Source organism: Hyperolius riggenbachi, chromosome 5 (genome assembly GCF_040937935.1).
Source record: "Hyperolius riggenbachi isolate aHypRig1 chromosome 5, aHypRig1.pri, whole genome shotgun sequence".
NCBI lineage: Eukaryota > Metazoa > Chordata > Amphibia > Anura > Hyperoliidae > Hyperolius > Hyperolius riggenbachi.
Window position 1 is genome coordinate 408,166,950 of NC_090650.1, and position 18,673 is coordinate 408,185,622.

The 18,673-nt window shown below is 48.1% G+C and overlaps 1 protein-coding gene across 1 annotated transcript in view; it reads right to left on the reverse strand.

Moving 5' to 3' along the window:
- EIF3H (eukaryotic translation initiation factor 3 subunit H) overlaps positions 1-18,673 on the reverse strand; it is a 157,317-nt gene that overhangs the window by 93,304 nt on the left and 45,340 nt on the right. Inside the window, exon 2 of the mRNA XM_068237945.1 lies at positions 9,216-9,372. Coding sequence (XP_068094046.1) covers positions 9,216-9,372 — 157 coding nt within the window. The remainder of the gene's footprint in view (positions 1-9,215; positions 9,373-18,673) is intronic.

An 18,673-nucleotide genomic window follows, 5' to 3' on the forward strand; every position in this document is an offset into this window, starting at 1 on the left:
AACCTTATTTGGTCATAATGTGAAAAATTGAGTCTTTTGATGTTTTTAATATGATTGCTATTAAAGTGCATTATATAGTATTTATATAGTGCCGGCATCTTCCGCAGCGGTGTACTGTGTTGTCACTTGACATTCTAATCCCCACCATAGGCATAGGTGTATGTATGTATGATTAATGAAGTGTAGTGTATGTATTGTAGTCTAGGGCTAAATTTAGAGGGAAGCCAATTAACTAATTTATAGCTTTTTGGGATGTGGGAGGATGGGAGGAGACCAGAGTGCCCGGAGGAAACAGACGCAGACACGGGGAGAACATACCAACTCCTTGCAGATTGTGCCCTGGCTGGGATTTGAACCGGTGACCCAGCGCTGCAAGGCGAGAGTGCTAACCACTGTGCTGCCAGTATAAAGGGGTATTACACTATCTGAGCACCATTTGTGTTATATGGTGCCCACTGTGAAAGACCAAAGAGAGGATCACAAGTGCATCAGTCTCCATTAGACCAGATAGGCTGGGATCATCCTTTGAGCGCTCCAGGACAGCTTGCTCTGTGTTTATCCAGCGAGTCTGTACGTGTGTGTGTGTGTGTGTGTGTGTGTGTGTGTGTGTGTGTGTGTGTGTGTGTGTGTGTTGTGTGTGTTGTGTGTGTTGTGTGTGTTGTGTGTGTGTGTGTGTGTGTGTGTGTGGTGTGTGTATGTGTATGTGTGTGTGTGTGTGGTGTGTGTGGTGTGTGTGGTGTGTGTGGTGTGTGTGGTGTGTGTGTGTGTGGTGTGTGTGTGGTGTGTGTGTGGTGTGTGTGTGGGTGTGTGTGTGTGTGTGTGTGTGGTGTGTGTGTGTGTGGTGTGTGGTGTGTGTGGGTGTGGTGTGGTGTGGTGTGGTGTGGTGTGTGTGTGGTGTGTGTGTGTGTGGTGTGTGTGGTGTGTGTGGTGTGTGTGGTGTGTGTGGTGTGTGTGGTGTGTGTGGTGTGTGTGGTGTGTGTGGTGTGTGTGGTGTGTGTGGTGTGTGTGTGGTGTGTGTGTGGTGTGTGTGTGGTGTGTGTGTGGTGTGTGTGTGGTGTGTGTGTGGTGTGTGTGTGGTGTGTGTGTGGTGTGTGTGGTGTGTGTGTGTGTGTGTGTGTGTGTGTGTGTGTGTGTGTGTGTGTGTGTGTGTGTGTGTGTGTGTGTGTGTGTGTGTGTGTGTGTGTGTGTGTGTGTGTGTGTGTGTGTGTGTGTGTGTGTGGGGGGGGGGGGGGGGGGGGGGGGGGGGGTCAGGTGACTGTGGTATCCGCTGCTGGATCCATCTGCTTGCTATTCAACTTGTTTATCAAGCGCTGAACTGCTGGAATATATTGGAGGGGATTAAAGTTAGTTGTCAGGGAAGGATTCATGTTAGAGTCTGGCCATAGGAAGGAGACATGGATTGTTCCGGACAGCTGATCGATGGGCAGAAGCGCGGAACACTCAGAAGAAAGCACCGCCGCAAAGCCAATAGTAAAATACCAATAACAGCGCATAACAGATTCTGTATTGGGCACACAGAAGAACTGGCGCTTGTGTTGTGTGCACACCGCATCTCCTGCCTACTCCAAGTATCTTACAGCTATACAGAGGTGAGAGGAGAGGAGCTTAGAGAGGTGAAGCTTTCAGGCATCAGGGATCCTTTGCTTGACCATTGCCTGAGTTAAAGAGGAACTGTAGCCAAGGATTGAACTTCATTCTAATCAGTAACTGATACCCCCTTTCCCGTGAGAAATCTTTTCCTTTTCTCCAATAGATCATCAGTGGGGTCTGTGTGGCTGATATTGGGGTGAAACTCCTCCCCATAGTGTGATGTCATGACCATGGTCCTGATAGTTTGCGGTTTGTGAATCTTGTTGCATTGTGGGAAATAACAGCTGTTTACAACTGCCAAACAAGCAATATCTATCTGCGCATGGAACAATCAGTAACAAACATTCCGTATAGATCACCTGGCAGAACTAAAGATGTCAGCAACGGTGATAAACTTTGGAATGCAAATCGGGGAGAGAATTTTTTTTTTTTTTTTTTTTTTTACAATTGACAAATACTGACTAAATAAGTGAATATTGTAAAAAATAAATAAATAAAAAAATAAGCCATATTATTCATTGTTATTTTCACTACAGCTCCTCTTTAAGTCAGAACACTGGGCCATATCTGTCTTCTGGACCTCCTCTGTGTCCTCCAGTGTCACCACTGTGTAACTCTGTCCCCCTGTTCCGTTAGAGTTCCCCTCTGTGCCGCATATGCCCCCTTTGTGCCTCCTTCTGTCCTAGTGATTATTGTACCATGCTAAATTCACTCACGCAAAATTTCACATAACATTTTGCAATCACGATTATACTCCATTACTATTTTGAAATGGATTTTATGCAATTCACTCATACTTCTAGAGGGTTCCAGCCGAGGATCACAGGTTTGCTTTAAAATGTATAAAGTGTGTATGCAGATCTCAGAACTCGTTATATTGTATTGTGTACCGCAGCAAAATGTCATTTTACCGAGTTAAAAAAAAAAAGTTTTTAAATTCATTTTCTCAAAAACGTCCAGGTCTATTTGAAATAAAAGAAAAATATGTTTTGACTTATTTCCATTTTCAGCCCATTCATATTGGCGGGTCGTTCTTAAAGTTGGATTATCGTAAGTCGGGGACTACCTGTATTGCATTATAATAATACCTGATTGATTTCACATCTCTTTTAAGGTAGCCATACATGGTACAATTTTTCAATTAGATAATTTAGTTCAATTATTCTGTTAGATCGAATATAAAGATTTTTCCAGCATGTCCGATCATTTTTATCGAAAAAACGGGATAATCGTTCGAATTTCTTGATCGAAAAAAAAAATATGTTCAACTTTCATTCAATTCGATCATTTAGATCGAATAAACGGGAAAATCGAACGTTTTTATTGTACTGTGTATGGCCACCATTATAGAGACTAACAAAATTTTCAGCCTTATTTCTTCTATCCTATACCTGTTCTAATGTGGTCTGGATTGCTGCAGCCTTTTCTAGTTGCACTGTCTCTGTAGAGAGTGCGAGTGTGTGTGTGTGGTTAGCACCCGTGTTTTTTGTTTGTAAACACTGCCTAAAACTGGCGATTAAAAGCCAGGATTGCGTCGGGGAGCAACGGAAACAGCAAAGAGGGATCCAAGAAATCACAATGACTCGATTGGTATGTTTATTTTATTGTACAAATTGGACAGTACAGTTCTCTTTAACCTTCCTGGCGGTATGATTACTTCTGGATTTTAGGGTCTACAAGTGGTACAATTTTTTCACAAGGTTTTAGACCCTAAATGCAGGAAAAAATCACACCTTTAGCCAGATCTGCGGCAGCCTTACACATTACTCACCTCTCCTGGACCAGCACTGCTATTTTCCCTCCGTCCACCGGGTTGCGCTTTACCTATATAGTGAGCTCAGACAGAAGGCGATCTCACTAGAGGGATTTAGAGCCTCCGAGAACCAAAAGTAAAATAGCTGCCAGCATCTGGATCCCAGGGGAGGAGAGTTACGGACGCCTGCTGTGCACATGCTTTGCATATACCTTACAGCGGCTATCCAGAGTCAGGCTCGGGGTAACCGCTCTGCGCTGAGGATTTCTGTGCCGAGCTTGACTCGGGGCTACCGCTAATGAGGTTAATAAGTTAGGCCTGGCTTAAACTCAGCATCCCGGTGAACATTCACAATTGCTCTCCTGGCTAAAAAGTACAAAAATATAAGCGATTGTAAAACACTCCCACCGCAAGCCGCTGAAAGGCCGCGCTGGCTGGCAAAGGTTCCTGCACTCTGCAAGGTTCTGGGTGAGAAGCAGCCACGGCGTCCTCTAGATTAGTGGACAGATTGGGTCGGATGCTGGTTCCTGCCTCTGGAAAGTTCTGGATGAGAAGCGACGCCCTCTAGATTAGCGGACGGATTGGGCCAGAGTGGCACTGTAGGTTCTGTGCTCTGGAAGGTTCTGGGTGAGAAGCGGTGCCCACTAGATTAGCGGAGAGATTGGGCGGAGCAGGTTCATGCGCTCTGGAAGGTTCCGGGTGAGCAGCGGCCCCGGCCCGCTCTAGATCAGTGGACAGATTGGGCAGAGCAGGTTCCTACACTCTGGAAGGTTCTGGGTGAGAGGTGGCCCCCCTCTAGATTAGCGAACAGATTGTGCCCGATGCAGATTCCTGCGCTCTGGAAGGTTCCGGGTGAGAAGCGGCGCCCTCTAGATTAGCGGACAGATTGGGTCGGGGCGGCGATGCAGGTTCCTGCGCTCTGGAAGGTTCTGGGTGAGGAGCGGCCCCGGCGCCCTCTAGATTAGCGGACATATTGGGCCGGGGCAGCGATGCAGGTTCTTGCGCTCTGGAAGGTTCTGGGTGAGGAGCGGCCCTGGCGCCCTCTAGATTAGCGGACAGATTGGGCCGGGGCGGCAATGCAGGTTCTTGCGCTCTGGAAGGTTCTGGGTGAGGAACGGCCCCGGCGCCCTCTAGATTAGCGGACAGATTGGGCCGGGGCGGCGATGCAGGTTCTTGCTCTCTGGAAGGTTCTGGGTGAGGAGCGGCCCCGGCGCCCTCTAGATTAGCGGACAGATTGGGCCGGGCGGTGATGCAGGTTCTTGCGCTCTGGAAGGTTCTGGGTGAGGAGCGGCCCCGACGCCCTCTAGATTAGCGGACAGATTGGGCCGGGGCGGCGATGCAGGTTCTTGCGCTCTGGAAGGTTCTGGGTGAGGAACGGCCCCGACGCCCTCTAGATTAGCGGACAGATTGGGCCGGGGCAGCGATGCAGGTTCTTGCGCTCTGGAAGGTTCTGGGTGAGGAACGGCCCCGACGCCCTCTAGATTAGCGGACAGATTGGGCCGGGGCGGCGATGCTAGTTCTTGCGCTCTGGAAGGTTCTGGGTGAGGAACGGCCCCGACGCCCTCTAGATTAGCGGACAGATTGGGCCGGGGCGGCAATGCAGGTTCTTGCGCTCTGGAAGGTTCTGGGTAAGGGGCGGCCCCGGCGCCCCCTCTAGATTAGCGGACAGATTGGGCCGGGGCGGCAATGCAGGTTCTTGCGCTCTGGAAGGTTCTGGGTGAGGAACGGCCCCGACGCCCTCTAGATTAGCGGAAGGATTGGGCCAGAGTGGCACTGTAGGTTCTGTGCTCTGGAAGGTTCTGGGTGAGAAGCGGAACCCTCTAGATTAGTGAACAGATTGGGCCAGAGCGGCAGTGCAGGTTCTTCTGCTCTGGAAGGTTCTGGGTGAGAAGCGGTGCCCTCTAGATTAGCGGAGAGATTGGGCGGAGCAGGTTCATGCGCTCTGGAAGGTTCCGGGTGAGCAGCGGCCCCGGCCCGCTCTAGATCAGTGGACAGATTGGGCAGAGCAGGTTCCTACACTCTGGAAGGTTCTGGGTGAGAGGTGGCCCCCCCTCTAGATTAGCGAACAGATTGTGCCCGATGCAGATTCCTGCGCTCTGGAAGGTTCCGGGTGAGAAGCGGCGCCCTCTAGATTAGCGGACAGATTGGGTCGGGGCGGCGATGCAGGTTCTTGCGCTCTGGAAGGTTCTGGGTGAGGAGCGGCCCCGACGCCCTCTAGATTAGCGGACAGATTGGGTCGGGGCAGCGATGCAGGTTCTTGCGCTCTGGAAGGTTCTGGGTGAGGAACGGCCCCGACGCCCTCTAGATTAGCGGACAGATTGGGCCGGGGCGGCGATGCAGGTTCTTGCGCTCTGGAAGGTTCTGGGTGAGGAGCGGCCCCGGCGCCCTCTAGATTAGCAGACAGATTGGGTCGGGGCAGCGATGCAGGTTCTTGCGCTCTGGAAGGTTCTGGGTGAGGAGCGGCCCCGGCGCCCTCTAGATTAGCGGACAGATTGGGTCGGGGCAGCGATGCAGGTTCTTGCGCTCTGGAAGGTTCTGGGGGAGGAGCGGCCCTGGCGCCCTCTAGATTAGCGGACAGATTGGGCCGGGCGGTGATGCAGGTTCTTGCGCTCTGGAAGGTTCTGGGTGAGGAACGGCCCCGGCACCCTCTAGATTAGCGGACAGATTGGGCCGGGCGGTGATGCAGGTTCTTGCGCTCTGGAAGGTTCTGGGTGAGGAACAGCCCCGACGCCCTCTAGATTAGCGGACAGATTGGGCCGGGGCGGCGATGCAGGTTCTTGCGCTCTGGAAGGTTCTGGGTGAGGAACGGCCCCGGCACCCTCTAGATTAGCGGACAGATTGGGCCGGGCGGTGATGCAGGTTCTTGCGCTCTGGAAGGTTCTGGGTGAGGAGCGGCCCCGGCGCCCTCTAGATTAGCGGACAGATTGGGCCGGGGCGGCGATGCAGGTTCTTGCGCTCTGTAAGGTTCTGGGTAAGGGGCGGCCCCGGCGCCCCCTCTAGATTAGCGGACAGATTGGGCCGGGGCGGCAATGCAGGTTCTTGCGCTCTGGAAGGTTCTGGGTGAGGAACGGCCCCGACGCCCTCTAGATTAGCGGAAGGATTGGGCCAGAGTGGCACTGTAGGTTCTGTGCTCTGGAAGGTTCTGGGTGAGAAGCGGAACCCTCTAGATTAGTGAACAGATTGGGCCAGAGCGGCAGTGCAGGTTCTTCTGCTCTGGAAGGTTCTGGGTGAGAAGCGGTGCCCTCTAGATTAGCGGAGAGATTGGGCGGAGCAGGTTCATGCGCTCTGGAAGGTTCCGGGTGAGCAGCGGCCCCGGCCCGCTCTAGATCAGTGGACAGATTGGGCAGAGCAGGTTCCTACACTCTGGAAGGTTCTGGGTGAGAGGTGGCCCCCCCTCTAGATTAGCGAACAGATTGTGCCCGATGCAGATTCCTGCGCTCTGGAAGGTTCCGGGTGAGAAGCGGCGCCCTCTAGATTAGCGGACAGATTGGGTCGGGGCGGCGATGCAGGTTCTTGCGCTCTGGAAGGTTCTGGGTGAGGAGCGGCCCGACGCCCTCTTGATTAGCGGACAGATTGGGTCGGGGCAGCGATGCAGGTTCTTGCGCTCTGGAAGGTTCTGGGTGAGGAACGGCCCCGACGCCCTCTAGATTAGCGGACAGATTGGGCCGGGGCGGCGATGCAGGTTCTTGCGCTCTGGAAGGTTCTGGGTGAGGAGCGGCCCCGGCGCCCTCTAGATTAGCGGACAGATTGGGTCGGGGCAGCGATGCAGGTTCTTGCGCTCTGGAAGGTTCTGGGTGAGGAGCGGCCCCGGCGCCCTCTAGATTAGCGGACAGATTGGGTCGGGGCAGCGATGCAGGTTCTTGCGCTCTGGAAGGTTCTGGGGGAGGAGCGGCCCTGGCGCCCTCTAGATTAGCGGACAGATTGGGCCGGGCGGTGATGCAGGTTCTTGCGCTCTGGAAGGTTCTGGGTGAGGAACGGCCCCGGCACCCTCTAGATTAGCGGACAGATTGGGCCGGGCGGTGATGCAGGTTCTTGCGCTCTGGAAGGTTCTGGGTGAGGAACAGCCCCGACGCCCTCTAGATTAGCGGACAGATTGGGCCGGGGCGGCGATGCAGGTTCTTGCGCTCTGGAAGGTTCTGGGTGAGGAACGGCCCCGGCACCCTCTAGATTAGCGGACAGATTGGGCCGGGCGGTGATGCAGGTTCTTGCGCTCTGGAAGGTTCTGGGTGAGGAGCGGCCCCGGCGCCCTCTAGATTAGCGGACAGATTGGGCCGGGGCGGCGATGCAGGTTCTTGCGCTCTGGAAGGTTCTGGGTGAGGAGCGGCCCCGGCGCCCTCTAGATTAGCGGACAGATTGGGCCGGGGCGGCGATGCTGTAAACCACTTAAAATTTTTAATCCATTCATCAGAAAACAAAGACTGTTTGCAGTAGCAGAAAGGGCTGTTTATCATTCTGTCACATCACAAGGCGCAGCATGTACTGCAGTTTGCTCGAGGTAAATTGATTTACTCTTGTTAAATCCCGAGCAGCAGGGGGTTTTTTCCTCCTCTTCTTCAAATCTGATTTTATCATTGTCTCCTTGGCTGCATTATTAACCCTTAAGCCCGGCTATCCTTCCCACCTATGCAGCCTGGTGACATACTGCAGCTCCTCGTCACGGCAACAACACAGAGGACAGCATCACCAGCCACCCACAGGCAGAAGGGTTTAAAGAAGAACGCCAAAAAAACTTATTACCAAAATCCGTTTTTTGCAATTATGTTTTTGATATGCTTTTTGCGCACCCTTCTTGCTTATATAATCTGCTTGTGGATGAAGATTTTGATCTGCTGGTCTGTGTGATCGTGAGGAGGCGAGGGGAGCTTATAAAAAGCTCCACAAGCTTGTCTGACTACTGCAGGGATGTCAAACCGTTCCTTCGAGGGCCGAGGTCCCCACACATTTTTGACACAGCTGAAATGAATTGATGGGTCTGGACAGGAAAGGTGTGATCCATCAGGTAGAACACGTTCCTCTCTTTCTCAGTCCATCCTAAACACTGGCATGGATCTGGCTCTCCAGGCCTGGAGTTTGACACTTGTGCACTACTGTGATCGTAGTCTAACCAATCGTTGAGCCATTTTCCAAATCAGGTGCAGTCTTTTTCCCTTGATGGAGGATCTGATTATATTAAAGGAAACACTAGCTGACTGCATGAATTAACTGTAGATCACCGACTAAAACTTTCAGGTATCTTGACGCTCGAGGTTAGTTTTAGGCACTTACAACACGGTGGTTGGGGTTAGGTGGCTGGTTAAGGTGAGGCACTTACTGGGGTGGTTGGGGCTAGGCATTAGTTTGGCTTGTTAGGCACTTACCAGGGTGGCTGGGGTTAGGCATTAGGTGAGCCGGTTAAGCACTTACCAGGGTGGGTAGGGTTAGGCATTAGGTGGGTGGGTTAAGCACTTACCAGGGTGGGTGGGGTTAGGCATTAGGTGGGTGGGTTAAGGTTAGCCACTTACACGGGTGGAGGGGTGGGATCTACTACTATTTACAATATGTTACATATTGCCGATATGTTACTACGTCCAACTCGTGCTGCGGCGCCACAATATTACCCCCGTGTTTCCTGCTAGGTCTCCGCCCCCCTCAGGCAGCACTGAGCTGCCATCCGTGGAATAGTTCAGCTTATTTTGTGACAAATAAGCTGCTATCCTCCCTGACTCTCTACTTTTCAGCGGGGGAAACGCAGAGGCGGCGCTGGTCGACAGCCAGACACGCAAGAAATGATATTTTAAATTCACAATTTTGTATAGTTACATTTCCGCATAACAATAAAACTCAGAGGGAGAACTCCACACAGGAAACCAAACGATCAGTTGTTTATTTTTACCTTCGTCGAACTCGGCATCGTCCTCTGTGTGCTGGGGGAACGGGAAGCAGTTTGTGATTTCCAGGCGATCGTCCACCACCAGACCGAGCAGCACTCCCTGCACCACTTCACTGCCGTGGCCCTCCTCCTGGTAATGCTTAATGATCTTCAACACCACCTGCCGGGAGAGAAACCAAGGATGAGCATTACGGGGCTCAGGAGCAGCACAATTACTGCGCAATCACAGCACAGAAACGCACTCAACGCCTTTCACCAAACTGATCATTAAAGGACGACTCCGCTGCGCTCTGCCATTAATGATCAGTGGGATGGGGAGAATCGGATTACGCTAATGATAAAAGTAATCTATGCCTCGGGGCTGTCGGCACACGTAGCGGAGCACTGTCACCGTGTACATTATTGGTATTATTAAAGAAACTTAAGAAAGTCAGGATACCACCACGTAAACATAACCAAAATGGGGGTTCTCAACTAGTAGTCACGTTTTAGAAGCAATACTAATACAACATTACAGCCAAACTAGGACCTCTGTTCAAAAATAAGGTATCTCGTTCTTAGTTAAGAAGCTGGCTAATAAAAGCATAAAGGCACGGAATGTAAACACATATTTTCCAAACTGTGATTCCTAAAGAGGGACTGGAACCAAGGATTGAACTTCATCCTAATCAGTAGCTGATAACCCCTTAACCATGAAAAATCTTTACCTTTTCTCCAATAGATCATCAGGGGGGTCTGTATGCCTGATTATGGTAAAATCCCTCCCACAGTGTGATGTCATGACCGTTGTCCTGACAGTTTTACTGTCTGTGAACCTTGATGCATTGTGGGAAATACATTTTTCCAAATGCCAAGCAACCAGTATCTCCATCTGTGCATATGTATATCTATATATAAAAAACACCCTTTTAGCCAATCACAGTGTTTGGGGTGTGGTTAAAAATAAAGGCAGTTGGTGCTGTCCAATTTTTTTCATGTCTGCCAGTAGTAAAGATGATTACGTGCAGGCTAAATTTCCTCTTTAATTACAGTCACTACAGAATCCTTACTAACAACCAAAATTGTGATCCCTTATAAGGTCAGCCCCACTCTCCCTGGTAATATACCTATGCACCAGTACAATGTGCTATGCTCATAGGGAAACTATCAACTAATCAAGTGCTTAGAGAGTCCCTGTTTTCATGTGGAGGTAGCAGTCAGGTAAATCATAGTGGAGTGTGTAGGGTTAAACAGAGCATGCTATTTGCAATTTTAAGTGGTCAAGGAGCTTGTAAGACTGCTGGTAAGGAGTATTATTATTATTATTATTATTATTATTATTTACCGGTACAGTGGCTTGCAAAAGTATTCGGCCCCCTTAAAGTTTTCCACATTTTGTCACACTACTGCCACAAACATGCATCAATTTTATTGTAATTCCACGTGAAAGACCAATACAAAGTGGTGTACACGTGAGAAGTGGAACGAAAATCATACATCATTCCAAACATTTTTTTTACAAATAAATAACTGCAAAGTGGGGTGTGTGTAATTATTTAGCCTCCTGAGTCAATACTTTGTAGAACCACCTTTTGCTGCAATTACAGCTGCCAGTCTTTTAGGGTATGTCTCTACCAACTTTGCACATCTAGAGACTGAAATATTTGCCCATTCTTCTTTGCACAACAGCTCCAGCTCAGTCAGATTAGATGGACAGTGTTTGTGAACAGCAGTTTTCAGATCTTGCCACAGATTCTCAATTGGATTTAGATCTGGACTTTGACTGGGCCATTCTAACACAGATATGTTTTGTTTTAAACCATTCCATTGTTGCCCTGGCTTTATGTTTAGGGTCATTGTCCTGCTGGAAGGTGAACCTCCGCCCCAGTCTCAAGTCTTTTGCAGTCTCCAAGAGGTTTTCTTCCAAGTTTGCCCTGTAATTGGCTCCATCCATCTTCCCATCAACTCTGACCAGCTTCCCTGTCCCTGCTGAAGAGATGCACCCCCCAAGCATGATGCTGCCACCACCATATTTGACAGTGGGGATGGTGTGTTCAGAGTGATGAGCAGTGTTAGTTTTCCGTCACACATAGCTTTTTGCATTTTGGCCAAAAAGTTCCATTTTGGTCTCATCTGACCAGAGCACCTTCTTCCACAGGGTTGCTGTGTCCCCCACATGGCTTGTGGCAAACTTCAAACGGGACTTCTGCTTTCTGTTAACAATGCCTTTCTTCTTGCCACTATTCCATAAAGGCCAACTTTGTACAGTGCATGACTAATAGTTGTCCTATGGACAGAGTCGCCCACCTGAGCTGTAGATCTCTGCAGCTCGTCCAGAATCACCATGGGCCTCTTGACTGCATTTCTGATCAGCGCTCTCCTTGCTCGGCCTGCGAGTTTAGGTGGATGGCCTTGTCTTGGTAGGTTTACAGTTGTGTCATACTCCTTCCATTTCTGAATGATCACTTGAACAGTGCTCCGTGGGATGTTCAAGGCTTTGGAAATCTTTTTGTAGCCTAAGCCTGCTTTAAATGTCACAATAACTTGATCCCTGACCTGTCTTGTGTGTTCTTTGGACTTCACGGTGTTGTTGCTCCCAATATTCTCTTAGACAACCTCTGAGGCTGTCGCAGAGCAGCTGTATTTGTACTGACATTAGATTACACACAGGTGCACGCTATTTAGTCATTAGCACTCATCAGTCAAAGGCAACTGACTGCATTTAGATCAAAGGGGGACGAATAATTATGCACACCCCACTTTGCAGTTATTTGTAAAAATGTTTGGAATCATGTATGATTTTCGTTCCACTTCTCATGTGTACATAACTTTGTATTGGTCTTTCATGTGGAATACCAATAAAATTGATGCATGTTTGTGGCAGTAATATGCCAAAATGTGGAAAACTTTAAGGGGGACGAATACTTTTGCAACCCACTGTATATAGTGTTGATATCTTTCGCAGCGCTTTACAGAGTATATGGTCTTGCTACTTCCTGTGCTTCAGTGGAGCTCACAATCTAACCAGTACCATAGTGATATGTATGTATCGTGTAGTGTATGCATCATTCTCTATGGGTCAATTTAGGGGGAGCCAATTAACTATGTTTTTGGGATGTGGGAGGAAACCAGAGTGCCCAGAGGAAACCCACGCAAACACAGGAAGAGCATGCAAACTCAGTGCAGATGGCTGGGATGCGAAGCAGGGAATACATTTGTTTTTAAAAAGTACTATTTAGGGCCCATTCACACTAGGGCGATTAGCAGGCGATTCTCGCTAATCGCCGAAACACTAGCGATTTTTAAAGCGCTAGCGCGATATAAAGTCTATGGCTGTGATCTCACTGCCGCGATTGCCACCAATCGTGGGGGATTCGCAATTAGCGGCAATCACAAACTCGTTGCATGCAGCATTTTGCCCCATTCGAAGAGCGTTCACAATTAGCATGCTATTAAAGCGATAATCGCGGTCTCCCCCCCCCAAAAAAAACCTGAATTTGTACAGTGACTTTACCGCGATAATTACGGTAACATCACCTATCTAAAAAGGTTAGCGCTTTGCCATTACAAGTGTGAATGGGCCCTAAGGGCTGTTTTCCCACTACGTGCGTTTTGGGATGCGATACTGATCATAAGATCGCAAGGTGTTAAGGGAAACCCTTGGGGAGGTTTCCCTTTATGCATTGCATATGCTGCAGAATTTTTCCAAGTCACAATCGTCATGCCTGCTGCACTTTTCTTGCACTGTATAATGGCGCAGGAAGTAATTTTTTTGTGATTTGGCAATTCATAACATCTTCCTTCACCGCAAGGAGAAATGAAGACTTCTAAGGCAATGCAGATAAATAACACAGAACATTTATATTGCGCTTTTCTCCTGGTGGACTCAAAGCGCCAGAGCTGCAGCCACTAGGACGCGCTCTATAGGCAGTAGCAGTGTTAGGGAGACTTTCCCAAGGTCTCCTACTGAATAGGTGCTGGCTTACTGAACAGGGAGAGCCGAGATTCCAACCCTGGTCTCCTGTGTCAGAGGCAGAGCCCTTAACCATTACACTATCCAGCCACTATCCATCACAAAAAGGAGATTTAATACTCTCCCGTCGGATCATTGTGCTGGCTCAGAAGCTCGTCTGTGATTGGCTGTAGAGTACAGAAGAGAGAAGCTGCGAGGCACGCGACACCAGCACAGCGATTTCTGGCGACATGTGGCAGATACAGACATACGGGGGTGAGATACTGCGGCCTCCAGCGAAGCTACACGACGCTAAGTGATTGCAACATGTCAGGAGGGCACGGCAACAAGTGTCGGTTAGCAGCAGAATCATCTATCCGAGCTAGTCATGCAAGTAAGCTCTCCGTAGCTAACAAAGAGCTATTGATTTTCACGTCTGTGGGGGGTACCGGATACGATAATGAATTTCCATTTGTCGTGGTCGGAAAAATATTCTATCACATTTCTGGTACAGTGCTGAGCCAGAGAGTCACACCGCTCCGCTCAACCTCCACATTACATTAACACAGAAGTGAACTCAGAATCTCCTCTCTGCTCTAAAGGATAAGCAGCAGCATAATGACCTTTAAAGAAAAACATTTTGTGACAGCCAATACAAATCCTGCAATAACTCTACACTGTTTTTACTTCCTGCTTTCATGAAAACCGACATATTGTTAACACCCTGTGCTTTCAAATGAGCTTATCTGCCGTGGCAGTCAGGTGATGAAGGGGAGAGAACAAATTACAACTTGTGATTAGACACAGATGAGGAGGAATGAGACAGGCTAAACTCTCAATACATACAGGGTGCATTTCTCTAGGTTTTCCTTATGTCCTTTGCAAGAGTTCAGCTCCACACCTGACCCCAGGATAAGTTCTAAGTATGCTAATAGATTAGGAAGCAAACTACCCAGATAGGCCCTAGTGCACACCAGAGCGGTTCGGCTGTGTTTTACGATCCGCTTGCAGCTGCGGATCCGCTAGGGTAATGTATCTCAATGGGCTGGTGCACACCAGAGCGGGAGGCGTTTTGCAGAAACGCATACTCCCGGGCTGCTGCAGATTTTGGATTGTGGAGGCGTTTCTGCCTCAATGTTAAGTATAGGAAAAACACAAACCGCTCTGAAAAACGCCTGTTCAGAGCGGTTTTGCAGGCGTTTTTGTTACAGTAGCTGTTCAGTAACAGCTTTACTGTAACAATATATGAAATCTACTACACCAAAAACGCTTCACAAAACCACAAACCGCTAGCTGAAACACTGCAGAAAAAGAAGAAAAAGCGTTTCAAAATCTGCTAGCATTTTGCGGATCTGCTAGCGGTTTTTGGTGTGCACTAGGCCATATAGCTTGTTTTGTGCCAAATGAGGAGCTGTCCATCAGCAAAAGCCATCAGCAAACCGTAGGTGCAGCTGTTGCCTGTATTGTCAATCTACCACACACCATTCAATCTTGCAAAAAATTGATCAGACATTTCCACCACTCCTGATCGAGGGGAAAAAAAAAAACGGAAAAAAAAAAAAAACAAGCAAAAAGGAAATCTGATTAAAAATTTCACTCTAATAAAAATTAAGTCGAAACTATCATTTTTATCAGTTTCCTGTAAAATCTGATCATTTTATTCTATGGTGTGTAGCCATCTTCAAACCCTTCTTTATACACCCCCATAACCAGAATAACTTTATCTTTGAGTCAGATAGTAGTAAATTAAGCTGTAGTTCCACATTAAAGTGGACCTGGACTCTTGCACAGTACAGAAGGAAAACAGAGAAATGCACCCTGTATGTATTTAGAGTGCCTAATCACAAGTTATTACCTTATATACTCGCATATAAGCCTAATTTTTCAGCACAACGTTCCGGTGCAAGTCGGACCGGAACGCGGAACCCAGCGAAGAAGACATCGGTGACAGCGGGGATACGCGCCGGCCGGAGCAGGTAATATATTGCCACTGTATTACGTCGGTCATTCGAACGCTGCTACCGATGCACTCCAGACCCACCAGCGATCGAGAAAAATCTTCCGCACGGACGGCTCGGCGGGAACGATTGATTTCAGACGGAAATCGATCATTCTGTCAGCATTTGCGCAACGATTTCACAGCAGATTTGATCACCGTGATTAAATCTGCTGTATATCAGCGGGAAAATAGTTAGGTGTAAGGGCCCCTTTAACTTATTATCTCAAGTGTCTGGCAGAGTTCTCTGTGACTTTGAAAGTCGTGGAGCTCAATGGCTAATTTGCATAGATAACAAGTGGAGTTTCTTAGCTCTTCCTTTACTGGAAACAATATTAGACTTATGTCTCTGCTGCTAATGTTTTATTTCTTAGCCGTACTACACATACAAATCATATCATCATTTATTTTTCGCTTCAGTGTCTCTTTAAAGGCTATTATGCTGTTGAATATCTTTTAGAACAGAGCGGAAGTTCTGAGTTCAGGTCTGCTTTAACCACAAATACAACTGCTGCCCATATAAACCTATTTGGCTTCTATCCTCTACTACAAAGCAAGGAACTAGAAAAAGGCCCCCGGAGACGAGAGTGGCAGCCTCACACACCATTCTGCTGCCTTTCTCCTGCTTTTTACACAAGGCCACCATGACTATGTCCCTGCGGTGCGCGGGACTTGGGAGATGGAAGCAATGTCGCTGAAGCCCCATGTTCTGATCTGCTTGTAAACGCGGCATGTCAGGCCTACAGCTTGGGATGTATGCGTCTCTATGGCAACGCCACTTTACGAGAGGAGGGGAAAGAAAAGTATAAAATGAAACAGCCTGGCAAGCAGGCAGGTAAAAAGCTCTCCACTCACATTATTCCTTGTAATGTGGGCATGATTTCCCATTGTGTGCCGCTACAATGCCTCAATTTACAGAGACGGGAAGTCTTTATTCTGTCTGCTGGTTTTGTTTCCGTAGAAGCGTTCCAATCAGCCTTACCTCCACCTCGTATCTCAGCCTGTCGGAGTCCTGCTTTGAAGAACATCACCGCACACAACTGGCTCCATTACGGTAGCCGTGAGCCTATCAAAGAGCATTAAAGTAGACCGCTGTAAATTACAAAGTGAAAAAGGGCTGCCCTGACACTATGGCTGTGCCAGTCTTATTTTTCCCAAGGCAGACAAAGCTGACTTCTGCATTTAAGGACAGCTAAAGTGAGAGGGATATGGAGGCTGCCATATTTATTTCCTTTTAAACAATACCAGTTGCCTGGCAGCCCTGCTGAAACCTCTGATACTTTTAGCCACAGACCCTGAACAAGCATGCAGGTGTTTGTCAGATCTGACAAGATTAGCTGCATGCTTGTTTCCGGTGGTGTTCTGACACTACTGCATCCAAATAGATCAGCAGGGCTGCTAGGCAACTGGTATTGTTCAAAAGGAAATAAATATGACAGCCTCCATATTCTTCTCACTTCAGTTGTCCTTTAAGAAGCAGGGAAGCACTGCAGCATCTCTGGAAATTCTACCTGCTCTTCACCTCTCCTCTCTGAGATAGGCTGCCTCAGTGGCACAGGAGGAAAAAAGAAAAAGAAAGAAAAAACCTCTCTAGGCATATGAGAGGAATCTGCACCGGTGGACTCAGCCGGTATGGCTGATCCTGCTGCTGCACAAGTCACGGCCGTGTTAACTACTATTCCCCCTCCAGGCCGCCATGGATGGTGGGGAAATAATTGCTGGAAGCCGAATTATTGTGTTGTAAAAGTAACTTCAGCTCCGTCTTCTGACGCCGCCGAAGTTACTCCCTGAGCGCCCAAGTCTCCTGCGCTGGATTCACTGTGTTCGCTCTCTAGCCACACCTGCTTTTTGAGGCACCTCCTACCAACAATCTTTGCAAAGGCAGAAAAGGGCCGTGGCAGTTTTGCAGAAAGTGGGTGTGGCAATTTAGCAAAACCTGTATTTTAGGCACGAATGGTTAGTTTCTAAACCTTTTTCCACCGGCTTGGGTTTTATTTGTACACAGGAGGTCCGCTTTAAAAACAGAAGTAACTATCCTTTACTATTATCCAGCTGGAAATTGCTGCAAACTCTACATATATAGACTGTTTCCTAAATTGTCCAACCCCTGCTTCCCTCAATGTTGCTTCAAGAGGAACTTTAACCAAAGATTAAACCTCATTCCAATCCGTATCGGATACCCCCTTTCCCATGAGAAATATGTTCCTTTTCTCTAATAGATGATCATCTATTATCTATCATCATATATCTAATATATCATCATCACCTGTATAGCTGATATTGTGGTGAAACCCCTCCCACAGTGTGATGTCATGACCATGGTCCTGACAGTATGCCATCTGTGAATCTTATTGCATTGTGGGAAAGAACAGCTTTTGCAAAGCAAGCAATATCTCCCTCTGTGAATAGAACGCTCAGTAACCATCATTCCACACAGCTCACCTGCCAGCAGTAAAGATGTCACCACCAGTCATACATTTCAGAATGTAAATCAGGGGGAGGAAAGATTTTACAACAGGCAACCACTGACTAAGGCCTCAATTCACTAAGATCATGCTAGAGATAATAAGGCAAGAGAAAACTTACCTCCACACGTGAGAGAGTTATCTTACCTCTTCATTCCTTAAGTTACCTCTCCTGTAGTTAATTTACCTCCTCTGTAGTTATTTTCACATGCAGCTAATTAACAGCCTGTCTTTAACTCTGGAGTTATTTTAAGGATTGGAGAGTTAATTTAAAGACAGAAGAGTTAACTTTAGGCTTGCCTGAGGTAAAATGTTTCCTGAATACTACATGCCTTATCACAATGGTAACAACTCTAGAAGAGTTATTAAAGACAGGAGATAAGTTTAGTGAATTGAGGCCTAAGTCATTTATAAATGACTAAAAAAATAAAAATAAGCATTTTTATTCAATATGCCATTTTCACTATAGTTCCTCTTTAAAGTGAACCAGAGACGAAGCACCCGCCTGAATTTTACCATATATATCAGTAGTAACATTAGAGAAAACCCTACTCTGCTCTGTTTTATTCTTCACTGTTCAGCCTGCTTCTTATCAGCTCTGATAAAATCCCTGGCTGAGCATTCAGTCTGGCTTTGCTCAGGAATCATTTCAGCTGAGTCTGTCTTCTTGGATGTCTTTTTAAGCTCAAGCCTGCCGCCTTCTGGCTCTGAAACAGAGAGCAGGGTAGGTGTTTCTCTAATGTTCCCACTGACATATATGGTAAAATACATGAGGGTGCTTAGTCTCTGGTTCACTTTAAAATGTACCAGAGACGAGGTCAACTAAAAGTTTTATACATACCAGAGGCTTCCTCCAGCCCCATCCGCACGGATCACTCCCGCGCCGCCGTCCTCAGTCTTCTTTTTCTGTACCGGGTCCTGTAACTTCCTCCAGTCGCGGCCAGTCTGACACAAGAGGAGTGCGCCCTCTACGTTTATCTACGGGAGCTGCGTAGAGGGCGCACTTCTCTTGCACAGACTGCCCGCGACAGGCTGAAGTTACGGGATCGGATACCGAAGAGGGAGAAGA